The sequence below is a fragment of the Aethalodelphis obliquidens genome, unplaced genomic scaffold (assembly GCF_003676395.1).
Source record: "Aethalodelphis obliquidens isolate GAN/ISIS:26980383/991018 unplaced genomic scaffold, ASM367639v1 scaffold5, whole genome shotgun sequence".
NCBI lineage: Eukaryota > Metazoa > Chordata > Mammalia > Artiodactyla > Delphinidae > Aethalodelphis > Aethalodelphis obliquidens.
In genome coordinates, this window is record NW_020837949.1 from 11,801,201 (window position 1) to 11,824,034 (window position 22,834).

The 22,834-nt window shown below is 57.0% G+C and overlaps 2 protein-coding genes across 6 annotated transcripts in view; one reads left to right on the top strand and one right to left on the bottom strand.

Moving 5' to 3' along the window:
• The window catches only part of LOC113617998 (transient receptor potential cation channel subfamily V member 6-like), a 14,332-nt gene extending 7,446 nt beyond the window's left edge, over positions 1 to 6,886 (top strand). Inside the window, exons 2-15 of one of the 2 annotated variants that reach the window (XM_027101682.1) lie at positions 283 to 380; positions 542 to 664; positions 1,020 to 1,157; positions 1,446 to 1,544; positions 1,691 to 1,866; positions 2,354 to 2,500; positions 2,612 to 2,824; positions 3,128 to 3,214; positions 3,316 to 3,392; positions 3,633 to 3,798; positions 4,148 to 4,214; positions 4,575 to 4,843; positions 5,862 to 5,968; positions 6,275 to 6,886. In XM_027101682.1, the coding sequence (XP_026957483.1) occupies positions 283 to 380; positions 542 to 664; positions 1,020 to 1,157; positions 1,446 to 1,544; positions 1,691 to 1,866; positions 2,354 to 2,500; positions 2,612 to 2,824; positions 3,128 to 3,214; positions 3,316 to 3,392; positions 3,633 to 3,798; positions 4,148 to 4,214; positions 4,575 to 4,843; positions 5,862 to 5,968; positions 6,275 to 6,533 (2,026 nt within the window). In that variant the 3' untranslated portion in view covers positions 6,534 to 6,886. Of the gene's footprint in view, positions 1 to 271; positions 665 to 811; positions 1,158 to 1,445; positions 1,545 to 1,690; positions 1,867 to 2,353; positions 2,501 to 2,611; positions 2,825 to 3,127; positions 3,215 to 3,315; positions 3,393 to 3,632; positions 3,799 to 4,147; positions 4,215 to 4,574; positions 4,844 to 5,861; positions 5,969 to 6,274 lie in introns of those variants that run through there. The other variant, XM_027101683.1, reaches the window with a different exon arrangement.
• A 106-nt stretch (positions 6,887 to 6,992) lies between these two features.
• Positions 6,993 to 22,466, bottom strand: EPHB6 (EPH receptor B6). 4 transcript variants are annotated; one of them, XM_027101679.1, is made up of 18 exons: positions 22,272 to 22,466; positions 14,340 to 14,412; positions 13,863 to 14,061; positions 13,518 to 13,582; positions 12,550 to 13,303; positions 11,748 to 11,903; positions 10,981 to 11,319; positions 10,762 to 10,886; positions 10,415 to 10,577; positions 10,078 to 10,192; positions 9,787 to 9,839; positions 9,472 to 9,591; positions 9,116 to 9,363; positions 8,695 to 8,868; positions 8,068 to 8,217; positions 7,677 to 7,882; positions 7,398 to 7,553; positions 6,993 to 7,292 (listed from the first exon to the last, which is right to left on the bottom strand). In XM_027101679.1, the coding sequence occupies exons 3-18, from the start codon at positions 13,960 to 13,962 to the stop codon at positions 7,184 to 7,186; spliced, it is 3,033 nt and encodes a 1,010-aa protein (XP_026957480.1). In that variant the 5' UTR covers positions 13,963 to 14,061; positions 14,340 to 14,412; positions 22,272 to 22,466; the 3' UTR covers positions 6,993 to 7,183. The 4 variants fall into 4 exon arrangements, with proteins under 4 accessions (XP_026957480.1, XP_026957479.1, XP_026957481.1 ...); XM_027101678.1 differs by lacking the exon at positions 22,272 to 22,466 and adding an exon at positions 21,299 to 21,559; XM_027101680.1 differs by lacking the exon at positions 22,272 to 22,466 and adding an exon at positions 21,299 to 21,559 and having other exon boundaries at positions 14,275 to 14,412.
• Positions 22,467 to 22,834: the final 368 nt, after the last annotated feature.

Here is a 22,834-nt window from a genome sequence, read left to right on the forward strand (position 1 = left end):
CACACACACACACACACACACACACACACACACACACACACACACACCCTGGTCACAGCTCCCAGGGGAAAGGAAGGCAGTTCCTGACATTCTCCCACGCAAGCTAAAGGGGGAAGAAGTTGCTTTGGGTTAACTAACGGGTCAGAGAAAGAGAGATCAGGCGGCGCTTCCCCCCCTCCCCCGACGGCCCCACCTCTCTGGATGAGGACCCTTGGAATTCGTTGCCACCGAAGGGTATGACAGACCTGGCTCCACAAGCGGACCTGCTCCCCTCCCTTGTAGGATCTGGGAGTCTCCTCTCCTCACAGCTGCCAAAGAGAACGATATCCAGGCTCTCGTCAAGCTGCTCAAATATGAAGCCTGCGATGTACACCAGAAAGGTACGGCGCCTCTCCCCCCGGGTCAGCCCTGTGCACGCGCTCGCCCTCCACCAGCCTCCTGCCAGTACAGCCCCGGGACCTTCTGCCGTGGGCCCCCAAGTCTCTCCAGTCCCCATTCCCCTGCTCCAGCAAAGCCATGTGACTCTTTCTGTCAACGTCAGGAGCCCTGGGGGAGACGGCGCTGCACGTGGCGGCCCTCTATGACCACCTGGAGGCCGCCATCGTGCTGATGGAGGCCGCCCCGGAGCTGGTCGACGAGCCCATTACCTCTGAGCTGTATGAAGGTGAGAGGCCAAGGGGCTCAGGGCGGAGGGAGGAGCGACCAGCTCACTGTTTCAGGGCAGTCCTGGTGGTGGATAATTTGGGGAAACCAAGAGGGAACGTGAGCCCCCCTCCTCTTTACCCCCCTCTTCATGTCCCTTCTTCCTCAGCATCCTCAGTGCAGCTCATTCGAGCACCACCCCTGAGATGGAAAGGCCTAGAGTGGGAAGAGGCAGGCAGCAGCTGGATCCCCTGGGGACCCCCACCCCATCCTCCCCGCTAAAGGCTGCCCTGGTGAAGAGGACCCTGTGGAGATACGGGAGGGACCCCCTGCAGGATCCTGGAGACACACCCCATGACGAGAGCTCTCTTGTCCAGGTCAGACGGCACTGCACATGGCCATCATGAACCAGAACGTGAACTTGGTGAAAGCCCTGCTCGCCCACGGGGCCAGCGTCTCTGCAAGGGCGGTAGGCTCAGCCTTCTGCCTCAGTCCCCACAACCTCCTCTACTTTGGTGAGAGCCAGGGCCAGGGCTGGGAGGGTGGGGAGGGGGCCAAGAGCAAAGGGAGGGCAGGCTGCGGGGGCTCCATGCCGGGGGAAGCTGGGAGGGGTCCGCCCTCCTCAGGCTGAAGGCCAGAGCCAGCCCCCCGACGCAGGGCCCCCTGCACCGTCCCCGCCTCTGGTTCTGCTGACAAGCGTCCCCAGGCCCAGAGCTGAGACGTGGGGAGGGAGAGGCAGTCCCCTGGAGAGACTGCCCATCCCAGCCTGCACCCTCAAGCCACGGGGCCCTCTGCACCCCCAGGGGAGCACCCTTTGTCCTTTGCGGCCTGCATGGGCAGCGAGGAGACCGTGAGGCTGCTCATTGAGCACGGCGCTGACATCCGGGCCCAGGACTCCCTGGGTGAGAGCCGGGCTGGAGGGGGAGCTGGGTTGCAGAGGAGGGGCCGGGACAGCCCTCAGGTCCACCCGGGCGGGGGGGGGGGGGTCATGGGGAGCATCAGGGACTCTAGTCCCGGTGGCCACGTGACAGCCCGTGTCCTCCCCCAGGAAACACAGTGTTGCACATCCTCGTTCTCCAGCCCAGCAAAACCTTTGCCTGCCAGATGTACAACCTGCTGCTGTCCTACGACGGGCACCGGGACCACCTGCAGTCCCTGGACCTCGTGCCCAATCACCAGGGCCTCACCCCCTTCAAGCTGGCTGGAGTGGAGGGCAACACCACGGTGAGGGACCCGCCCCCAGTCCCCCCGTGTCCTTCTCCTGACCTTCATATTACATTTCTGGCCCTTTGAGGAAATAGATCTGTCACCAGTTATCCCCAATGCTGAGGTCCCGTTTTCAGCTTCAGCTGGAATTTCTTCCGCAGCCTCCGTCTCTCTTTCTTGCCCACTTTCTCTCCCCTGAGTTGCTGGGGACTTACAGGGTCTAGATCCCACCCTGGAGTGGTCTGAAATGCCCACGTCCTCTTGTCCTTCCAGCCCACAAGCAGCAGCCCTGCATCCTCTCACCTCTTGTTTCCAAGCTCTAGAGGGAGTTACGGGGGAAGAGGATGAACTCGGAGGCTGGCATGAAGATGGGTTCTTTTGCCCGCAAGGCTGTGGTCTTTGAGTAAACAGCGAGCACCCTTTCAGGGGTGCTGTGCTCTGGGCAAGCTTCCCAGCCACACCCTGTGACCGTCCCCTTTGCTTGCTCCTGCACCCCCAACCTTAGATGTTCCAGCACCTGATGCAGAAGCGGAAGCACATCCAGTGGACGTGCGGGCCGCTGACCTCCACTCTCTACGACCTCACAGAGATCGACTCCTCAGGGGAGGAGCAGTCCCTGCTGGAGCTGATCGTCACCTCCAAGAAGCGGGAGGTGCGGGGTACAGGGAGGGGGGAGGAGGGGGTGTGGTCTTCAGGGTAGGGAGCAGCGGGGGAGGGGAGTCAGGGTCTCCGAGCTGCTTGCTCTCCTCTTGTTCTGCTGCAGGCTCGCCAGATCCTGGACCAGACGCCAGTGAAGGAGCTGGTGAACCTCAAGTGGAAGAGATATGGGTGGCCATACTTCTGCGTGCTGGCTGCCATATACCTGCTGTACCTGGTCTGCTTTACCACGTGCTGTGTCTACCGCCCCCTCAATCCCAGGACCCACAACCAAACTGACCCCCGGGACAATACCGTCCTACAGCAGAAGCTACTTCAGGTGACACCCTAGGAGCAGCAGAGCTTCAGGCAGGATCCAGCTCTCTGCCCTTTCTTCCACGTGAATCACGTTCCCGTCTTACCACCCACGTTTCTCCCTCGCTTAAGTCTCAAATACACAGGCACAAATTCAAAATACGTGCACACAGAAACATACCGATGCTCTAAGAGCAGAGTTTGAGAGCGCCAACCTTAACAGGTTAAAAAGAATCTGACTGGTTTGTGACCCTAGACAAGGACACTGACTTGTACCCAGGGGCAGGCTGGGAAGCCCCGAGTCCTCTGACCACGTCTCTCCCCTCAGGAGGCCTATGTGACCCCCGAGGATCACCTCCGACTGGTGGGGGAGCTGGTGTCCGTCTTCGGAGCTGTGATCATTCTGATCATAGAGGTGTGTTGTGGTCGGGGTCCGGGGGTGAGGCTGTCTGCCGTGGGGGTCCAGCCCGAGCCTCAGTCTGCAAGGGCCTTCGTGTCTTCCTGGTCTCTCTCCAGATTCCAGACATCTTCCGCGTGGGGGTCACTCGCTTCTTTGGACAGACCATCCTTGGAGGACCGTTCCACGTGCTGTTGTGAGCCTCCTTCCTCTCACCCCCGTCCCTTTCCTCACCAAGGCTGTAGTTTTACTCCCCGGATCCCTAACCTCTGGAGAACGCCAGAGGCCCCTCTCTGATGTGTGTGTGACCCTGTGTATCGAGCTTACAGAGGTTGAACCTGCGTGTGTGGGCACCATTTCCATCACCCCCTTGCTCTTGGACCCCCAGGGTCATCCCAGTCTCGCTCTCATCACCCCCTCTCTGCTCTCCCCCCAGCATCACCTATGCCTGCATGGTGCTGGTAACCATGGTGATGAGGCTCACCAACACCAACGGGGAGGTGGTACCCATGTCCTTCGCCCTGGTGCTGGGCTGGTGCAACGTCATGTACTTTGCCCGGGGATTCCAGATGCTGGGCCCCTTCACCGTCATGATCCAGAAGGTCCGTGCTGCCTCCTGAGCTTTCTAGAGAAAGGTCCTAGAGCAGGGGCTGCAAACATTTCTGTGAAGGGTCAGACAACAGAGGTCTCACATATAATCTGTTTGATTTTCTTCTCCTTTTTTCTCTCCCGCCTTTAAAATTTTTTTCAATCCTTTAAACATGTAAAATTCTTGTTCAAGGGCCAACCGAAACTGACCAAGTAGATTTGGCCAGCAGGCCAGTTTGCCAACCCTATGGGAGAGGGGTGGAGCTGTCAGACGTCTCAGGGTTAGACCTCTTAGAGGCTGGAAGGGGCGTTTGCTCAAGGGATTGATGCGCAGCTGTCCTCCCTTCCCTCCCCTCCGTCTAGATGATTTTTGGCGATCTGATGAGGTTCTGCTGGCTGATGGCTGTGGTCATCCTGGGCTTTGCCTCAGGTACATCGTCTCAGATGGGAGCCCTGGGCTGGAGGAAACTAGATAGCACAGAATACCTCTGGGTAGACTTGGTGGGGGGCGGGGGGGGGGGGGGGGGGGGGGAAGGCAGGCAGAGGTAAGAGGAGGCCGTAGGATCTAAGGATGGGCTGTCCCTCAGGAGTGTTTGTTAGGGGGCGGTGGCTCTCGGGATCAGGAGGGTGAGCCATATGGAAACTAAGGGAATGAAAGACCCCAAAGTGCAGAGTGAGGCAGGGCTGGGATGGTGGTGTTGGAGAGGAAGGGAAAACAGCACTGAAATGGGCAGCAAAGAGCTGGCTACGGTTTATTCACATGTAACTCTCACCCCCTGGGGTGGAGCAGCCTTCTTTATCATCTTCCAGACAGAGGACCCTAACGAGCTGGGCCATTTCTACAGTTACCCCATGGCGCTGTTCAGCACCTTCGAGCTGTTCCTCACCATCATTGATGGCCCTGCCAACTACACCGTGGATCTGCCCTTCATGTACAGCGTCACCTACGCTGCCTTCGCCATCATTGCCGCCCTTCTCATGCTCAACCTCCTCATCGCTATGATGGGTGACACTCACTGGCGCGTGGCCCACGAGCGGGACGAGCTCTGGAGGGCCCAGGTGAGCGACCCCTGGTGGCTGGGAGGGTTAGTGCAAGTCATTCCCTTCCTGCCAAGGACGGGGTGGGGGGACCAAACTCAGAGGCCGGATATTTTGACCCCCAACATAGGTTTGGACGGTTAGTGCACAGTACAGATTATGCAAAGTGCACAGAACTGGATTAGCAATACAACTGAGCAATACTGGAATAGCTGAAAAGAATTCCTCACAGTTTTCTCAAAAAGTCAAATCTGTCTTTTCTAGAATCATCAAGAAATGACGCTTAGTAGTGGCTACTACAGCATTCAGTAAATTTTGTTATTGAATAAAAAAGCTGGAGTATCACATCTTTCTGGCAATAGTTAAGTCTTCAAAATCTGACCCAGAAAAATTGGACCTGTTAAAAGTAATGCCACACAAACTCCCTATATAGCAGAAACTATCTTCAGTCAGGTAATTGTGATGGGGACAAAAGAACGAATTGGATCAAATCATCATTTAAAAATACAAAATAATTTATCTCAACAAAAATAATTTCAGCAAAATAAATGGAAATCCCTCAAATTGGATGGCATCTAACTGTGTTGTGTAGAAAATGGAGTTAAAAAAAAACCATAAGCTGGCTAAACAGGGTTTGCTGATGAAAATATTTTTTCCCATGCGAATGTATTGATATGAGATTTCTCTGCAAGATGTTTGTGTTTCTAAGTGGCCTTTACACCTGTAGGGCCAAAATATTCTGCAGCCCTGCAGACCCTTTCTCTTTGCTCTGCCCTCCTTCCTGTCCCTTTGGAGCAAGGTCTCCCCACCTGCTGCAGGACCAGCCCGGCCCGGATGTCAGGTCACGGGTGAAGTGCCCATCCACTCTCTCCCGCAGAAGAAAGCTGATGCTGCCGTCCCCACCTCAGGCGTGTTGTCACCTCTGGGAAACCATGAGTTTCCCAGATGTTGCTCAACTGTTTTCCCTCTGCCTGGCGTCCTCTCCTCTCCTGGTCTGCACCCAGCCTCTGATTTCGTCCTCTTTTGTCCCCACACGCAGGTCGTGGCCACCACAGTGATGCTGGAAAAGAAGCTGCCTCGCTGCCTGTGGCCTCGCTCCGGGATCTGCGGGCGCAAGTTCGGGCTGGGGGACCGTTGGTTCCTGCGGTGAGTGACAGCGGGGGCTGGCGTCCCTCTGCTCAACCTCCTGCCCCCAGGGACCCTGTGCAGGCCTGTGTGCTCCCTAGGCTTCAGGCCTCGCTGGGAGAAAGGGGCCTGCTAGGTTCCTGGGCCCTGAAAGCATCCCCAGAGCTGCTGGACTCAACTCTGTGCTGCTTCCCGAGGCCTGGCACCCCCTGTGCCCACTCGGGCTGCAGACAAGGGAAAAGGGCACCAGCAGTAGGGTTGGGCGGGGCCAGGAGACAAGGGCTGGTCCAAGGTCAGCCTCTCCAACTCTTCCTTCCCCGCCGCCAGGGTGGAAGACAGACAGGATCTCAACCGGCAGCGCGTCCGGCGCTATGCGCAGGCCTTCTGCAACCCAGGCTCCGAAGATAACATGGAAGGACGGGGGCTGGGCGGCCCCCACCTGTCCCTTCCTGCCCCCTCGGTGTCTCGAAGTACTTCCCGCAGCAGCATGAACTGGGAGAGGCTGCGGGAAGCGACCCGGAGAGAGGGGAGGGGGACGATGACCATGGCTCTGGAGGACGGGCAGTGCTGGGAGTACCAGATCTGAGTGTCTCCGCCCACACTGGTGCCCAGCAGCATCAAGAAGCAAAGCCTAGACCTCTCCTCTGCCAGGTCCAGAGGGTAGAACACAATAAAGGGAAACCAAGGAGCAGGCCCACGCCTCATGGGAAGCACAGGGCCCAGCGCGAATAAGGACCCAGCTTCACCCACCCTGGCGGCTGCACCGTCTGAGCCAAGCACTTTAAGAAAGGCTTGCTGCCTCGGGCACTGGTCTCCACCCCGGTGTCACAGCTGCAGACCGTGGAGGAGGCTGGGGAAAGGTGTAATGAGGGGATGGGTACCACCTGGTGGGGAAGCCACCTCCTACCTTCCAATAAAGTCCTTCCTGCTGTCCTTGTGTACCCTCCTCTGCGGTGTGGTCTTCCTGGCCCTGCCTCTCTGCTCCAAGGCCTTCCCACCCCTTCCCTGCAGACCGAGGCCTCACCACACCTCCAACTTGCAAAAATCCCTTCTTTCCCTTTAATGTGGGGGAGGGCGGTGGAGGGGCAGAGGACCAGGGAGTGAGGCGTCCCCAGGCTTGGGTTTAGCGTGGCAGGCGGGCGCTTCTCACGGTGGCCACATCTCCCATGTCCTCCTTGGACCTGCGTCCAGGACTGGGTCATGGGCATTCTCAGTTCACAGCTCTCTGCCCGGGGCTCAGACCTCCACAGAGCCCGGCGGCCTCAGGTGCTGCTGCAGGAGCTGGATGTGGTGTAGCAGCTTCTTCTGGTGGCCGGCCAAGGTGATGCCCAGGGTTGGCAGGTCTCTGGTGGGGAAGGAGTGGATTAAATCGGGGCCAGTGTCTCCAAGATCCCAGGCGCCACCCCTGCCCTGGGGCCTGGGCTCCCCTCCCCCACCTCTCCCTGCTTACTCCAGGCTGAGCTGAGCCACGTCACTGAAGGTGTGGAGGCCAGACTGGGAGAAGCTGTCCTGGTAGCACTCCAGGCCGATGGCTGAGAGCCAGGCCTGGGGGGAGTCCAGAGAGGGAAAGTCCAGGGCCACGGGGTTCAGAAGGGCCTGGGAAGGTCTGAGGGGGAGGGGCAGGCAGGTCAATGTCCCCTCTTCATCCTAGGCCCCTTCGCCTCAGTTTTCTTTTGGGTTTGCCTCATCCCTCCCTGGCTTTCCCACGCTTTAGTCCCAAGCTCCAGACCTGTCCCTGGGGCTCCCGCCGGAGTGCTCTGCTCCCTGCAGAGTGTCTGGCTTGCGGATCATCTTGTCAAACGCAGCCACCAGCTGGTCAAAGTGAGGTCGCTGGGTACGATCCTTCTGCCAAGTGTCCAGCATAAGCAGGTGTAGTCCAGGCGGACAGCCTGGAGGCGGGGGCAGCCGGAACTCCTGCTCTATTGCATTTAGTACCTGGGGGTTAGAGGAAGCATGTGGTGCTTGGAGGCTATTGCTAGTGGAAAGGAATGTATTGTCAGGTAACCATGAGGTTGGAAAGGAACCCACGAATGGAGGGCTTCAAATGTGTGAGTCTGTGAAGGCTGGTGGGCTGGAGGGATAGCGGTGGGGAATCAGCAGTGTCTAGGTCCAGAGCTCACCTCCTGGTCACGCATGTCCCAGTAGGGCCGTTCCCCGTAACTCATCACTTCCCACATCACTATCCCAAAGCTCCAGACGTCGCTGGATGTTGTATGTTTCCCGTGTGCAATGACCTCTGGGGCTGCCCAGCGAAGCATACAGCTTGGGCCCTGAGGGGTGGGGTTGAAAGTAACAAGAGCAATAATCAGAGCAGTAGTCCTAGCTATTGATCAGCTACTACGTGCTCAGATATGCGTCAAGGGTTTCACATCAAGCCTCTCGTTTAATCCCACAACAACCCTGGAGCATAGATGCCGTTATCTTCATTTTGCAGATGCAAAGCCTGAAGCATCCAGAAGTACAAACTTGCGCAAAGTCAGAGCTCGAGGGTGGCGTGTTCACGACTTGTACCCAGCGGCTCTGACACTAGTCAGCATTAGGGAGGGGCAGGCGGTGGTTCTAGGACTCCCACCCTCCCAGTCCCCTTTCTTCCCCAGTGTCCTCAGTCCCTGAAATCCCTCCATCCCACAGGTGAGCTCTGCCCCTTCAGACACTAAGATACACCACCTGAGGCATCCACCGCCCCAGTTCCAGCTCAGCCTCTGGCGCCCCCCGAGGGATGCGGGGCCCCAAGGCTGTGCTCTCACCTGAGGACTGTGGCCAAGACGAGCCACTTTGCACACCAGGTGGCTGTTCACCAGCACACTGTGGGCAGAGAGTGCACGGTGGACGAAGGCGAAGCTGGACAGGTAGTGCATGGCGGCGGCCACGCCCCGCTGCATGGCCACCAGCTGCAGGCTGCTGAACTGGCCCTCCCGCTGCTGTGGGATGGGGGGGCAGAGGTCAGCCAAGGGGTGGGGGACCTCGGCACATCACGCAGAGACACTGGCACCAAAAGGCAAAGGGACCTGGGGATCAGCAAATGGTCTGGGAATGAAGGACGGAGACCCTGGCGGTGGGGCAGCAGGGAGTGAACGTATAGACAGGGCTCTGCCTCCCGGACAGTTGAGAACTGCCCACCTTCCCAGCCCGAGCCGCCCCCCACACCTTGCCACCAGCCTGACTGACCCTCAGGAAGCTGTCCAGGGGGCCCAGCTCCATGAGCTCCGTCACCACCATGAGGGGCCGGCTCTTGGTGACCACGCCCTCCAGCCTCAGGATGTTGGGGTGCTGAAACTGGCCCAGCACGGCGGCCTGGCCTAGAAACGCCATCTGCAGGCTCTCGGCGCCTCCGCTCCACAGGGCCTGGACGGCCACAGCCTGCTCCCGCCGTCCCCGGGGCTGCAGGCGGCCCCGGCGCACCTCCCCGAAGGAGCCTGGGAGAGCAGGTGTAGGCTGGGGGGGTCTCCAGGAAGGACTCAGTGTCCTGCCCTGTTTAGGAGGGACCCTGCTGGGACCCCTTCCGTGCCCTCCCTCTGCCATACCTGCTCCAATGACCTCCTCGATCTTCATGTACGTGGGGTCGACCTCCCGTGCGAATTCTCGGATGGCCTGGCAGGGGTCCTCGTAGGTGGAGGGATCAACGTAGTACTTCACCCCGAGCCCTGCAGGCACACGGGGTCCATTATGAGGAGGTGTGCAGGCGGGCGGCCCACGCACCCAGGCACGCTCTCTCACTGCCGAAGACGGTGCCCAGGAACTGCCCTCAACCCTGGGGGGCCCAGCCTTGCCTGGTGCCCTCCCGGCCCCCATCCCATCCCATCCCATCCCGTCCCATCCCATCCCAGCCACACCCACACCTGGGCTGCTGTACTGCTGCAGCTGCTCCGTGTAGCCAGTTCCGCGCCGCTTCCTGGGGGACAAACCAGAGTCCTGTGATCACACTCCCTCTCCCATTTCCTCCCCAGTCTGCCCACGAAGGCCAAGGTCCTGCCAGGGATCAGTGGCTCGAAGGAGCCGGGCCCAAGGGCGGGGGCTGGGTGGTGGCGGAGGACACTCGTGGGCGCTTCTGCAGGGAACCTCGGGGCCATCAGGGCTTGGGACCGAGCTTTGGAGACTATGGTGCTGGGCCATGGCGGGGAGAGACTCACCTCTGGAAGACGAGAACCAGCACGGTGATGGCCGCCAGCAGAAGGAAGGCCAGCGCCCCCAGGATGGACCCAACCACCAAGGATAGTCTCTCAGGAAGCTGGGCGGACAGCTCACCTGGAGAACCAGCCACCCAGAGTCACAGGTGTGGAAGATCTCACACACCGCCCCGCGAGCAGCCACTTCCCCACACCCCGTCCCCCCACAGCCCCGAAGGTCAGTGGGCAGCCACTCTCCCGGCCTGGAGGGTTTGGGGTGAAGGTTCAAGGCCTGGATGGTTCCTGGACCCCTCCTCACTATGCCTGGGGCCGCCCCCGCCCCGTCCAGACCTCCTCTCACCTTGAGGCAGCGTCTGGAAGTAGACCTTGCCCCCGTACGGGCCGTGGCCTGCGGCCGTCCGTGCCCGCACCTGGAAGCCATAGATGTGGCCAGGGCTCAGCTGGGTCACGGTGGCCGTGTTGGTCTCGCTGGTCAGGGTGAAGGAGTGGGATTCATCTTCTGCCTGGGGGTGACAGCCGCTCACTCCCTGCCAGCTGTGGGGGCCCCTCGCCCCCTGCTCCTACCCACGCCCCTCGCAGCCCCTGCCGCAGGGCTCCGAGGCGCCTCCGCTGTCTCCCCACCTCCAGCCCCGCTGCGGAGCACTTCCGGCTCCCACCATCCCCACCGGGTGCCCCTCTGCTCCCCACCTGGTCATAGTAGCGGAGCTGATAGTCCAGGATGTTCCCGTTGGTCTGGTCGGGCTGTGGCCAGGACACGGTGATGCTGCTGGAGGCCCGGCTCACCTGGTGCACGGCAGGGACTGCGGAGGGAACTGGAGTGGGGGGTTAGTGGCGGCCTCCAGGGTCGGGAGGGCGGGAGAGGGTTCTAAGGAAGTGACTGGCAGCTTCGGGGAGGGCGAGGCTCACCTGCGTAGCTGGTGCTGACGTTGATGGCTGCAGCCTGGGGAGGGTCGGGGCTGAGCTCCGACACCCCGTTGACGGCCTGCACCTCCAAGATGTAGGGCACGTGTGCCCGGAGCCCACCAACGAGCACGCGGCTCTCAGTCAGGCCCCTCTGGCGGGGGTCGAAATGCACCTCATCCCTGCAGCGGCGACAAGCGCCCTTGCCGCCCGCTCCACACTCCTTGCACACGACGTTGAAGAGCAGGTCCCCGCGTCCCCCCAGCTCCTGAGGCAGGCGCCAGTGCAGCATGAGCGCAGAGCCCTGCACCTCAAACCATAGCTCCTGAGGGGCCGACGGGGGCGCTAGGGAGGGCGTGTGCAGGGCAGGGAAGGGCCCGGAAGACGGGAGTCGTGGGGCGGGGGTGATTGGGGAAGGAAGGAGGCAGGGGAGGGAGGACGGCCAGGAGGGAGGAGACAGAAAGCAGGGGAAAGCAGAGAAGGCAGATGGGGCGAGAGAGGAAGGAGGTGGGCGAGGTGGGGGAAGGAAGCGGGGAAGAAAAGCAAGGACACAGGAGAAAGAAGTCACTGCAAATGCAAACCAGCTGCCCCTCGTTGCCCTCCAGGCTCAACCCCAGCTGCCCCTTGTTGCCCTCCAGGCTCTACCCCAGCTGCCCCTTGTTGCCCTCCAGGCTCAACCCCAGCTGCCCCGTGTTGCCCTCCAGGCTCTCCCTCTCCTGGTCCCACTCCCATCCCACGCCCATCCCTGGGGTCGGGGGAGTGGGGGAACTCACCAGTGCAGGGGGCCTCTGGGGGGTCGGAGCTGGCCCGGTAGAAGCCCTCCAGGCAGGGACACGCAGGGGCCGCAGGGTCAGGGGCAAGGCTGCGGGCAGGGCACGGTGAGCAGGGGGCATTCCCAGCCGAGGCCTTGTAGGACCCCCTAGGGCAGGCTGAGGGGCAGAGGAGGGTAGAGGCCTCAGGCCCCCCCTGTCCATCCCCTCCTGAGCCCCCCACACCCGCACACAGCCATCCTCCCAGCCTTCCGAGATCTATCTCCTCGTCACCCTCTCCCCTCTCTCCCTTCCTCAACCAGACATTACTTCTGCCTTTTTGCTGGCACGGAATTACGTTTCCATTGACGGAAAAAGTGAGGTGTGGTCGGGGCTATAGCAGAGCAAGCACCAGATGCAGCCGCCTGGGTCGACTGCATATCCTCCCTCTGCCGCAGGATCATCCTTCACAGCTGTATCCACGGCCTCTACCTGCCTCCTGGTCACCCGGCCCTGGGGTGAACCACCCCCAGCTAGGTGGCAAATGCGGACAAAGGACCCCATTCCAAGACAGCCTAGGAGATTAAGTCCTTTCATCTCCATCCCTTCTTAGGCCTGCAGCCCTAGGACCCCCAGCAATCGCTGTGGAAGGCTCAGATGGGCTGCTGAGAGCAAGGCTGTGCGCTTTAGGAAATAAATCTGGAGGAAACAGGCATCCTTTCCTAAGATAACTTATTCCTGACCTTCTGGGGACAAAATGAAGGGTGGGCTCGTTCAGGAGAGGATCCCAAAGGTGGGGGGCGAGTGCAAGGGCGCGAGGTCTCACCTTGGCAGGCCTTGTCTCCGCGAGCAGGCTCGTGCCCGGGCTGGCAGCGGCAGCCCCCGACGGCTACCATCCACTTGCCCTCCCCGTTACAGTGCAGCCTGGGAGGGCTGCCTCCTGCCTGGGCCCCTCCTCCATCCTCCTCGGGCTCTGCGTGCGCCACACAGGTGCCCACGGCCGCCACCAGGGAGGCCCCCCCGGCCCCACTGGCCTGCGTCTCAGGAAAGGTGGCGAAGGCGCGGACCACGGAGGGGCAGGCGTAGGAGAAGAGCCTGACCGCCACGAGAGCCAGGCAGGCCCCGGTGTCCTGGAAGGCCACGTAGAAGCCGCGCTGGGTCAAGGGCCCGAAGCTCCGCTCCTTAACGTTCAGCTGGAGCCCCGCCCGCTGCCCCGCCCCGCGCGGGCCCACCGCCCACGCTGAGGAGGCGGGGAAACTCTCATCCGCCGCGATCGTGTCCACCTTGGTCCAGCGTTTGAGGTGCCAGGAGGAGATGCTGTCGGAGCTGTCGGGCTCCTCGGCCTGGCGGTAGTAAAGCGTGAAGGTCTCCCGGCAGGTGCCCCCCGCCACGCCCAGGCTGGAGCAGGCCCGCACGGAGAAGTGCAGCCGGATGTGCGCTCTCTGGGCCCCTCGCCGCTCCACAAAGTGTGTCTGCAGCCAGTTGTCCTGCCCGGGGCCGGGAGGGGCCCCGGCCACGTGGCATGCCTCGAAGGTCCGAGTCAGGCGTTGCTGGTCATCCAGAACACTCACTTCGTCCCACTGCAGGGAGGACCACAAAGGGCATTAGCTGCTCCAGGCTGGAAAGGCGCAGGGAGGCGGGGGCATATCCCTCCAGGTGAAACTTAGCATTAATGACATGCAAAGCAGCTGAGGATACCCGGAAGTCCTGCTCCTCTGGCGGGCAGGCATCTTGTTAACACGATGGGGGGGGGGGGGGGGGGCGTTGGGTTCACAATGAAAGTGTGACACTCACCCCACCTGGTGGGTAGGTGAGCCAGCCAATCTCAGATGTCTCTCCAGTGGTGTCCAGCAATACCTCTGCCCAGTGATAAGAAGGGGCACGCAGTTAGCAGGCCTTCAGCCAGCAGGTCTCACCCCACCCCATTCCCATTCGGAAAAAGAGAACTGCCCGGTTCCTTGAATTCACTAAGGAGCACAGCTGTCTGTCGGGAGCCTTTCTCTGAAACCCTCCCCCTTCCCTTCCCCCTTCAGGTGTCTTCACCCTTTCCTGCCTCTTCTGAATCTTTCCCACTTCCCATCAGTGCTGGCTCTCCCCTGGCAGGTGCGGGGGGGTTCTCCCGTCTCCCCTCCCCCTTACCTTCCAGAGCCAGGACTGAGGATACCAGCACCAGGACCCACAGGCCACACAGCATGCCCGCCGCCCTGCTCCCTGACGGGGCAGCCCGCTCAGCAGCCATGAGGCATCTTCAGGGCTCCCACCATTGCTCTGGCCGCCACCCTGCTCCCGGGTGGGGCTGCTGCTTCGTAAGGCTGGGGTCTGCAGCCAAGCAGGCTTCCTAGGGAGACAGAAAGGACCAGAGGAGGCCGGTGGGAGGGAATCGCATTGCTTCAGAGTTGGCCCTGGGTCTCCCCCTGTAGCTCGCTAAGTGCCCCGGCACCAAGCATGGGTGAGGGCCGGCAGGAGGCTGACTCTCTCCTGACCTGTGTCAAGTCCACCATCTTAGAGGACCATGTGCCCGGTCACCCACTCTGCTCCACAGGTGACCCACCTCTGAGCATCTGTTTCTCGTGGCCCTCCCCTTTAGAGCACCGGGTAGTTCTGGGCCAGTCTTACCCCTTTGCTTCTGGAAGGAGCTCTTCAAGTTCTTTCCCTTCATGTACTCTCCTCCCTTCCTCCTACGGCCACCCTGCATAGAAAATCAGAAGATTCTTCTCATTAAAAGCAGGCGAGTTAGAAGCTACTCCTTCCCTGGGGACACACGGTTCCCCCTGCCCAACACCTCCCAACCCCCATCAGACTCGGATACTCTAGACATTTCAGAGAGGCAGTGAAGCGAGAGGGACTGAAGAAGGAGAGCTGAGGGGTACGATGGGAGGGAGGGTGTGAGAGCAGATGCAGAAAAGAACACAGGCGGAAAGATTCCATCTGATAAAGGAGCCAGGACAGAGAAGGGATAGAGCTATGTAGGTCTGACATACCTACATTTTATGAACCAAGGTCCTCTCTCCACAAGGGATACATTTTTCCTCTAGCTTTCGGAAAACTAAATGTATGCCTCATGTATATGAAAAGACAGACGCTCCCTAGTTTGCTCACAGTGAAAGGGAGGCATGTTGAAACAACAGTGAAATGCCATTTTGTTCTACGAGATTAACAATGCCTGGGTGGGGAAGGTATGAGAAATAGGCTCTCTCGCGTTCATTGCGCATACAGGCTCAGGTTGGTGTATCCTCTTAGAAGGACAGTTGGTGCTGTCTATCCAGCAGCTTCACTTCTAAGAATCTGTCCTTCAGGTACCGTCTACTTGGATCCTTTTGCACAGATGTTCGAACAGGAATATTTATTGCAGCATTGCTTGTAAGGGAAAAGACTGTAAAGTAACTGTTCAGCAATAGGAAGATGGTTAAAAAATTATGGCATAAGCTTCAGAAGGAATAAGGGCTAGTGTTTATACACTGATATGAAAATAATTTCCAAGTGAAAGTACATAGTCCGTTGCAGAGCCATATACAGTATGCTCCCGACTGATGGGTAACTAAAGAAGGACCCACATATACATATGTATGTAAGGATCTTTAAGAAAGGTAGACAAAACCTGGGAAGAAGGGGAGAGGGAGAGGATGGGGGCTAGTGCAAGAGACACTTACATATCCCCTTAAATTTTTCTATATTAAAAATCTTGCATACATATTATTTTTCAATGAAATCATTAAAATTTCATTCAAATCCATAAATAATAACTGTTTAATAAAGTGAATCAAAATAGTGTTCATGCTCTCAAAATGATTTCACGCTTTTATGTAAAACATTCCCGAGCCTTAAGAAGCACAGCGCTGCGGCTCACAAGCACATGCCCAGGAGCCCTGGCTGCCTCCAGGGTCACGGTGAAGACGAGCAGGCTCAGACCTTTCTCTGCTGGTTGGTCTAAGGTTAGTGGTGAGCTACATCTCTCCTTGTGACTGAGTCTCAGAAGTCTGTGAGTTGCATGGACAGTAGGGGTCATTTATTTCTGTTGAGAAGAAAACAAGAGGCATGCTTCTCAAAAGACACGAGTTTGAGAGTAAAAAAAAAAAGTCAATCGGAAGTTGGAACCTAAAAATTACACATTTCACACTGAAGCTGAAACTAAGCAATTAAACTGTATTTAATTTTGATAAATATGAGAATCATGATTTGATTTCTGTTCATCTAATTTTTTCAGTGTAGGCTGGCTGTGCTGTAAGCTGAAGCCATCAGTGTTATCTCCAGGTGGTTTTCATGAAAAGACACCATTTCTGCATCTGCATGGGCAGACATGGATGTCTGCCAAGTAGCCACTGAAATTTACCTTTCATGCCTCTAAAACCCTATATGAGAAACAGAGAGTTCAATTTATAGCCTATGGAGGCAAGGAAGGAGCATTTGCCAAGTCTTCACGTTGTATATCTTACACGATTGTAAGTTGTAAACTTACACAATATTATATGTCAATTGTATCTCAGTAAAGCTGGGGGGAAAAAGAAGCATTTCCATAGGGCAAATTATTCCTAAGAAACAGAGGTTCTTTGCAAATACTGTCCCAAATGCTACTAGAATCATTCACATATAAAATAAATGTTTCAAGAAGGACCGGGAGATGGCAAAGTAAAAAGCACTGTCCCATCATCAACGGCTGTTTAAAGACTACCCGAAAGTAATTCATGTTGTAGACATACACCCCACCCCAACTCTCAGTGACTTAATTTGGAGGCATGCTTGACACACCAGAGCAGACCAGATTCTGTCTGAAGAAACTTATTTATAACCTTCGGTCTTCTGGATTCGAACCGAAAAGAGGTCCTCATCAAACAGCAGAAGTACACTTCTGGGTACTTGAAGGTCCTCAACCATTTCTCTGACAAATGGTCACAGGGTCTTTAGGAAGGCTGTTATCAAGAACTGAAAATGCCAGCAGAACGTCTTTAAACAATGAAGGCTATGACACCATTTGCCCAGCACACAGTCTTTAAAATAGCCTCTTTCAGTTAGAACATGGATGGATTCTGGAATCTGTACAAAAAAGAAACTAAGTACCATGTCTTCTTAAACTTATAACTAGACAAATTATCATGGAGAAGGAATAATGAACACTTTGGAATATCCCAGTGAATTGTTTTTGAGAGACAGCAAAACATGAGAGAAAAGGATGCCCTGCAGATCATATCAGCTGTGCAGTATGGAACAGTCTAGAAGATGAATGGCCAAGCATTTGCTTTGAGGACCCACAATACAAGTAACACGGTGGCTTGTGGCTACAATAGGGCGTGTGCGCATAGCCTTAGTATGCATCTTGCTGACAACATGAAGCTAGCCTCTCTCCAGAAGATCCAGAGAAGAGCAGAAGCAATGATAAAACACGCTAAATCCATTCAGTTTCTGTCGTCAAAAGGAATCAGGAAGAAAAGAATAAAGTGGAGACATCACATGTAGATTGCCACAAGTCATTTTTTGAAATTTTACAAAGAACAAAGACATTCATTAAAAAGAAATGGTTGAGGACCTTCAAGTACCCAGAAGTGTACTTTTGCTGTTTGATGAGGACCTCTTTTAGATCCAGATCCAGAAGACTGAAGGTTAAAAATAAGTTTCCTCAGAAAAAAACTGTTGCTGGGTGAGACTAGGAAGTTAGGTCAGTTCTTACGTATCAAACAAAGTAGATAAGTCCAAGTCTTTTATTTTTTAATGTATAAAAAGAAACTGAGTGTACCTCTATGGTAAGGATAAAAATAAGGATAGAGGGAACTTTATTAAGACACGGAAGAAATTTTTGTCAACTAATTCCTGCCACTGCAGATCCTTTTGAAACAAGATTCAAAGGCAGAAATATAAGTGACAACACGCAGCTCCATCCCATGCCTAGAATACGAAACAAGCAGGACTCAGAACCTGATTTTCAAAGGTGCCTTCAACTGAGGCTGAGGACGAGGAGATCTTTCCGCGTTTGGTCCAGGAGTGCGCCCTGGGAGCAGCCAATCACGTCCCTGCTGCCACACAGACAGAGACAGGCCTCCGTAAGGCCAGGCCCCTCACCCTCTTCCCTGTGGCCTGCTTGAGATTCCTCTATCTCCTCCAGCTCATGAAAGGAATCGGTCACGGTTTAGAAATCCTCTAACCCTTGAAAAAGCAGAAAACTGATCTCCATCAGGAAAACATTCACATTTCAGATGTGTATTGGTTTTAAAAATATAAAACACGAGGAGCAGCAGAAATGTGGATGTAAAATGATAGCTCAGAAAATGAGACTGATGAGACAAAGTTTCTTGTGATAAAAATTGCATTCTATGACCAGATTGTTTTTTTTCTCAGTTCCTCTTCTGGTTATACCATTTTATATCTTTTTGATACAGTAGGGACACGAGAGCCACAAGCCTGCTACATTTCTTTAGTTTACAAAAACATGACAGTTTCATAGGCATCAGGATTACATTTTGTTTTCACAAAATGGCAAAGATTAAAGATGTGTAGAATTTTAGCTTCTAAATCATAGCTTATGAGTTCTGTTGTCTATAAAAGTGAAAGATTTAAAAATAAATGAGTAAATCTGTAAGAATTTAAGAAGTTTACTGCGCTCAAATTAAAATGCTAAATATGATAATTTATGAACAAACCAAGCTGACTTAAATATAATTTATGCACCTCGATCCATAAAGCGAATTTTTAAAAATTAAATAATCTAAGCCCAGTGAGCTTGGAGGAAGGTTATGGCAAAAGATATATTGGGCCAGTAAAATTGGTTACTGTAGGAGCATGGGGGAGCAGTTATTAACGGTCTCTTATACATACTTGAATTGTTTTTCTTGTTACAATGAGCATATCTTATTTTTATAATGAAAATCTCATAATTAGAATCTAGACAAAAAAGGAAAATATTTATAAAACTTAGACTAGTATAGCATGTTTACAATTTATCCTCCCTGCCCTGTGCCCTCTAAGTTTCAAAACATGTAGAAATTTTCATCTGTAAGAAGAAAGCAGAGAGGGAGAGGCAGCAGGACCTGGCAATGAATGAGTGAAATAATGTCAACAATAAAAGCAAAATAACTTCTATCCCTGGATAGCCTTTAAGCTTATCTCCCAAGAAGTTCAAACTGTCCCACTGATTGTGCCATGCTTTTCTTACAGGATGTCACGCATCCTGTAAGCAAAGGCCTGCAACTTCAAAGAGAAAGAGGGGGACCGAGAGGTCTATACACTCGAAACGCACATGGGGCATCACCGCAACGTGAGCCCCGACAGGGAAGCAGAGCAGCCTGCAAGGGCCAGCAGGGCGAGGGAAGGTCCCAAGGGCAAAGAGGCCAATGGTTTTAAGTGGCTGGTGTGTCTCACACCTGTTAGCTGCAGGGTCAGTGTGGGAGGGGTCAGCACCACAGGCCCTGTCGTCTGTCCTGTTCTGCAGCTGTTAAATGCCCAGGAAATTCCAGTATAATCCTTGCTCAGCTTAATGCTGCTGCCTCTACCCCTTAATCTCTACCTTGGTCTCGGTAGGTCTCTTTGAGATCTGGCCACCCGCCCTGAAAAGGATCCCAGAGGCCTTTAAGGAGGCATCCAGAGCAGACAGTGAGAGGTAGCTTTCCTCCGGCGCTTCTAGCCCCTGCTGCCCTGGCTGGAGAAGCCAACGTGCGGATTGGCTAGGACACACTGGCTAGCACACTGTCCCAGCAGAGGACGGTGCTATGTCCCTGGAGGCCTCCAGCCCCGGAGAATGTCCCCCAGAGCACGCAGAGGCAGACAAATGTGCCTCCCACTCCCCGGCTGGCTGTGGAGCTGGGGGAGGCTTTTAAGATGCAGGCGGTGTCTGGGTCTAGCCAGACAGCCACTTAGAACGAGCCACTCTGGCTGTGCATGATGGGGGGACATGCGTGGTCCTGGTAAAGGGCCTCAGGGAGGGTGTTGGAGCAGTTGCTGCATATACAGGAGAGATGAGTAAGTGGAAGATTGTGGAAGAAAGCCCATGAGTGCCAGGACCGGTGCCCGTGAGAGCAAGTGTGAGAGTGTGTAAGGGAGAGTGTATATAAGGTGACATGGGAGGGGAGCAGGAGAGTATGCGCTGGGGGTGTGTGTGTGTGGGTGTGGGTGTGGGTGTGTGGGTGGCAGCAGGCACAGCCCTGCACATCCCCAGTGGTCCTCACGCTGCTGGCATATACCCATGAGCCCTTCCCCCTCACCCTGGGTCTGTCCCTACTCCACCCCTAGTTGTCAACCTCTCTCTGCCCCGGGAGTTGTTCCTGTGGAAACACCTGGGCTGGGAGAGGAAGGTACGCAGGGAAGTAGAGAAAGGGAAACCTCAGGCTCAAAGCCCCCCAAACCCAAGCATCTCCATTCCACCTGGTGGGGACACAAGGCCAAGGGCCCAGCTCTGGAGATGGTGATCCGCTGGGAGAGCATCTGGCCCTGCCCGGAGGAGGGATGGTCCTGCCGGTCCTCTGCTCAGCCCATCACTGCCTGTTGCTCCCTGGCATTCTGATGACAGAGAGGCCCTTGCCTGCCATCTTCTCGTGCCCTGAAGGAACCGACAGACTCTAAAGGAGTCCTCTTCCCCAGGTCACTAGGCAGGTACGTACATAGGAGCCCGCACCCTAATCTTCCTGCAATAAAAAATGTGCATTGCCCTGAAAGAGCCAAGCGGCCCCTCTGAACAGCACCTGGCAAGTCTCAGAGCCCCAGTGCCCATCACTTGGGCAGTTTCCCTGGACTGCCAGCTTCCCACAGCTCCTTTCCCACTAAACGGGCATCTCTCCTTCTAGAGCCTGAGTCAAGTTCCCTGGGCGGGCACAGGGCCCGGGGTTAACTGACTGGGAACAGGCCCAGCCACTTCTCTCCCTGGGCACTGCCAGGGACATTACAACATCGGCTATGCTGGGCCCCTGCCAGCTCCCCCAGGGATGGGAGGAGAGAGGGTGCCAGACAGCCAAGACTGGGTCAGGGTGTCGGGCAGGCAGGGCCACGCACCCACATGTAGAGCGAGCGGGTGGAGCTGGGGCAGCAGCAAGCAATAGACTTTGGCTGTAATTTGGGCGTCAGGGCTGCGGACCATGGAACCAAGCCTTCCCTCCACTCCAAGGCTTCTGGGTGGTGATGGGGCCGCGGGAGCAGGATAGGCTGTGGGGAGCTGAGGGCAGGTGTGCGATCCACCTCCTTGCCCCTCCCAGCTCCGCCGGGATTGGAGACATGACCCTGGAGTCGGAGGGGTGGGCAATCCCCTTCATGAGGCTGGGAGCCCGGCCTCTTCCAGGACCCCTAGATCAGGAACCCCTATATCCGAGCCAACCGAGTGTCTCTGGAAACACCGTGGGGGATCGCAGCAGCAGGCTTATCGGGGTGTCACTGATGGCTCGTTACAGGCGGGGGTGGGGTGGGAGCCAGGCTGGCCGGGTCCGCACCCCTCCCGAAGCCCGCTCTCTCTTTGGGGACGGAGACTCAGCACTCCCCCACGAGGACCCCCGGCTCTGCAGAGGCCCTGTCTGGAGGGCCCCTTTACTTCTGCAAACCCGAATTCCTGTCCGCAGGCACGCAAGCCCCCGGCCCCCCACGCCGCCTGCGACCCCCGGGCTCACCTTCGCGCCGGTCGCAGGCTCAGCAGGTCTGCGCCCCTCGAGGCCCCGCGCTGGAGCCGGGGCTCCGGGCGCTCACCGGGGCCGCCCGCCTCTCCGCTCGGGTGCAGGGACCAACCTTCTCCGCGGCGCGGGTCCGCGCGGCGGCAGGGGCTGCTCCGGAGGCGGGGCGCCGGGGACCGTGAGGGGCCCGCGTCGCGCTCGCCGGCGCCGCGCTGGGTCGCGGGTCCCGCCGCCCGCTGCTCTGCTCCCGAGCGGCGGCCGAAGCGAGCGCAGCCCGGCCCGCCCCCTCGGCGTCCCTCCCCGCCCGGCCCGCCCCCTCTCCGGCCCCTTCGGCCGCTCTCCCTCTCCCCTCTTCCGGGGAACCCAGCCCGCCCTCTCGGCCTCGGCGGCGAGTACGCGGCGCCCGCTCCGCGGCCCCGGCGCGCGGGGCTCGCCCGGGGCCTGCCCGTCCGCCGGGCCAGGGGACGTGGGCGCGGACGATGGCGTGCGGGCCGGGTTGGGGGAGGCGGCCCGCCGGGCGGCCGGGAGCTCCGTTTAAAGCCCCCGGGGCGGGTGCGGGCTCCGGCGCTTGGAGAGCTGCGCCACTGGTACCCAGGGCAGGGCAGGGGCACCCACGCCCCCTCGCCTCCCCTGCTTTTCTGCTTCAACTCCAGGAATTAAACCCGCTGTTTTAGTTCCCACTCAGATTTGAACTAAGGTGGGCGTGAGCTGAGAAAAAGAGAAAAGAAGGAGAAGGGGGTGGAGGGAAAGACAAACTGAGAATTTAGAGGGTGCGGAGGTGGGCTGGGGGTGGATAGGCAGTCAGGGTACGAAAGGGGCTCGGATCTAGCCTTCAGCTGTGCTCCGCGTTGGAGACGCTGGATCTTGCTCAGCTGGGGCTTCTGACTCCACCCGCCCTCCCTCCCTCCTCTCCGAAGGGTAGGGAAGCCTGGGTCTCAAAGGGGAAGCCCCGAGGTCGGTGCCAGGAACTTACACTGCCGGGCAAGTCGCTGGACCTCTGGGAGCCTCTTGCCTCGCCCGCTCCCCAGAGAGAAATTCCCCACACGGATGAGAGGCGGTGGAAGGTACTCGCAGCGGGTGCCTGGAAGGGTTGAGGAACGGAGGGGGCGCCGCGAGGAAAAAAGGTTTCTGCCCACCCGTAGCCTCCTCTCAAACCCGGGACAGGATTGGGGTTCTATTGTTCCGGTCCTAACAGCACTGAGCTGAGGCCTTGCTGCGAAGTGTTGCTACCACCTGCTGGCTCTTTCAAAGAACACAAGTATCGGGGGAGTCTGGCTTATTCCCCGACCCCCAGCTCCCCATATTACCCTGTCCCACATCCTTCTACGTTCTTCATTTATTCCCGACACCTTTATTAAAGTACTAGCTGCAAATGGGCTGGTCAAAACTGGTACTTAAGGAGCATTCAGAAATCCTGGAAAATTGTGAAAGAGGTCTATGAGCCAACAAGCACAATAAACAGAACAATGAAACTCATTAGGAGAAACAGGCTTTAATGAATTGGCTGAATGAGTGATACAAAGAAAAAGGCGACTG

Bases quoted from the DNA above. Each gene is read 5' to 3' on its own strand.
- EPHB6 (XM_027101679.1), bottom strand. From the start codon at position 13,962: ATGGCTGCTGAGCGGGCTGCCCCGTCAGGGAGCAGGGCGGCGGGCATG. The intron at 11,320-11,747 runs GTGAGTTCCCCC...CGCCCTCCCTAG, and splicing joins CCCAGAGGCCCCCTGCACTG to CGCCCCCGTCGGCCCCTCAG. The intron at 8,218-8,694 runs GTGAGAGCACAG...CCCACCCCTCAG, and splicing joins GTCTTGGCCACAGTCCTCAG to GGCCCAAGCTGTATGCTTCG.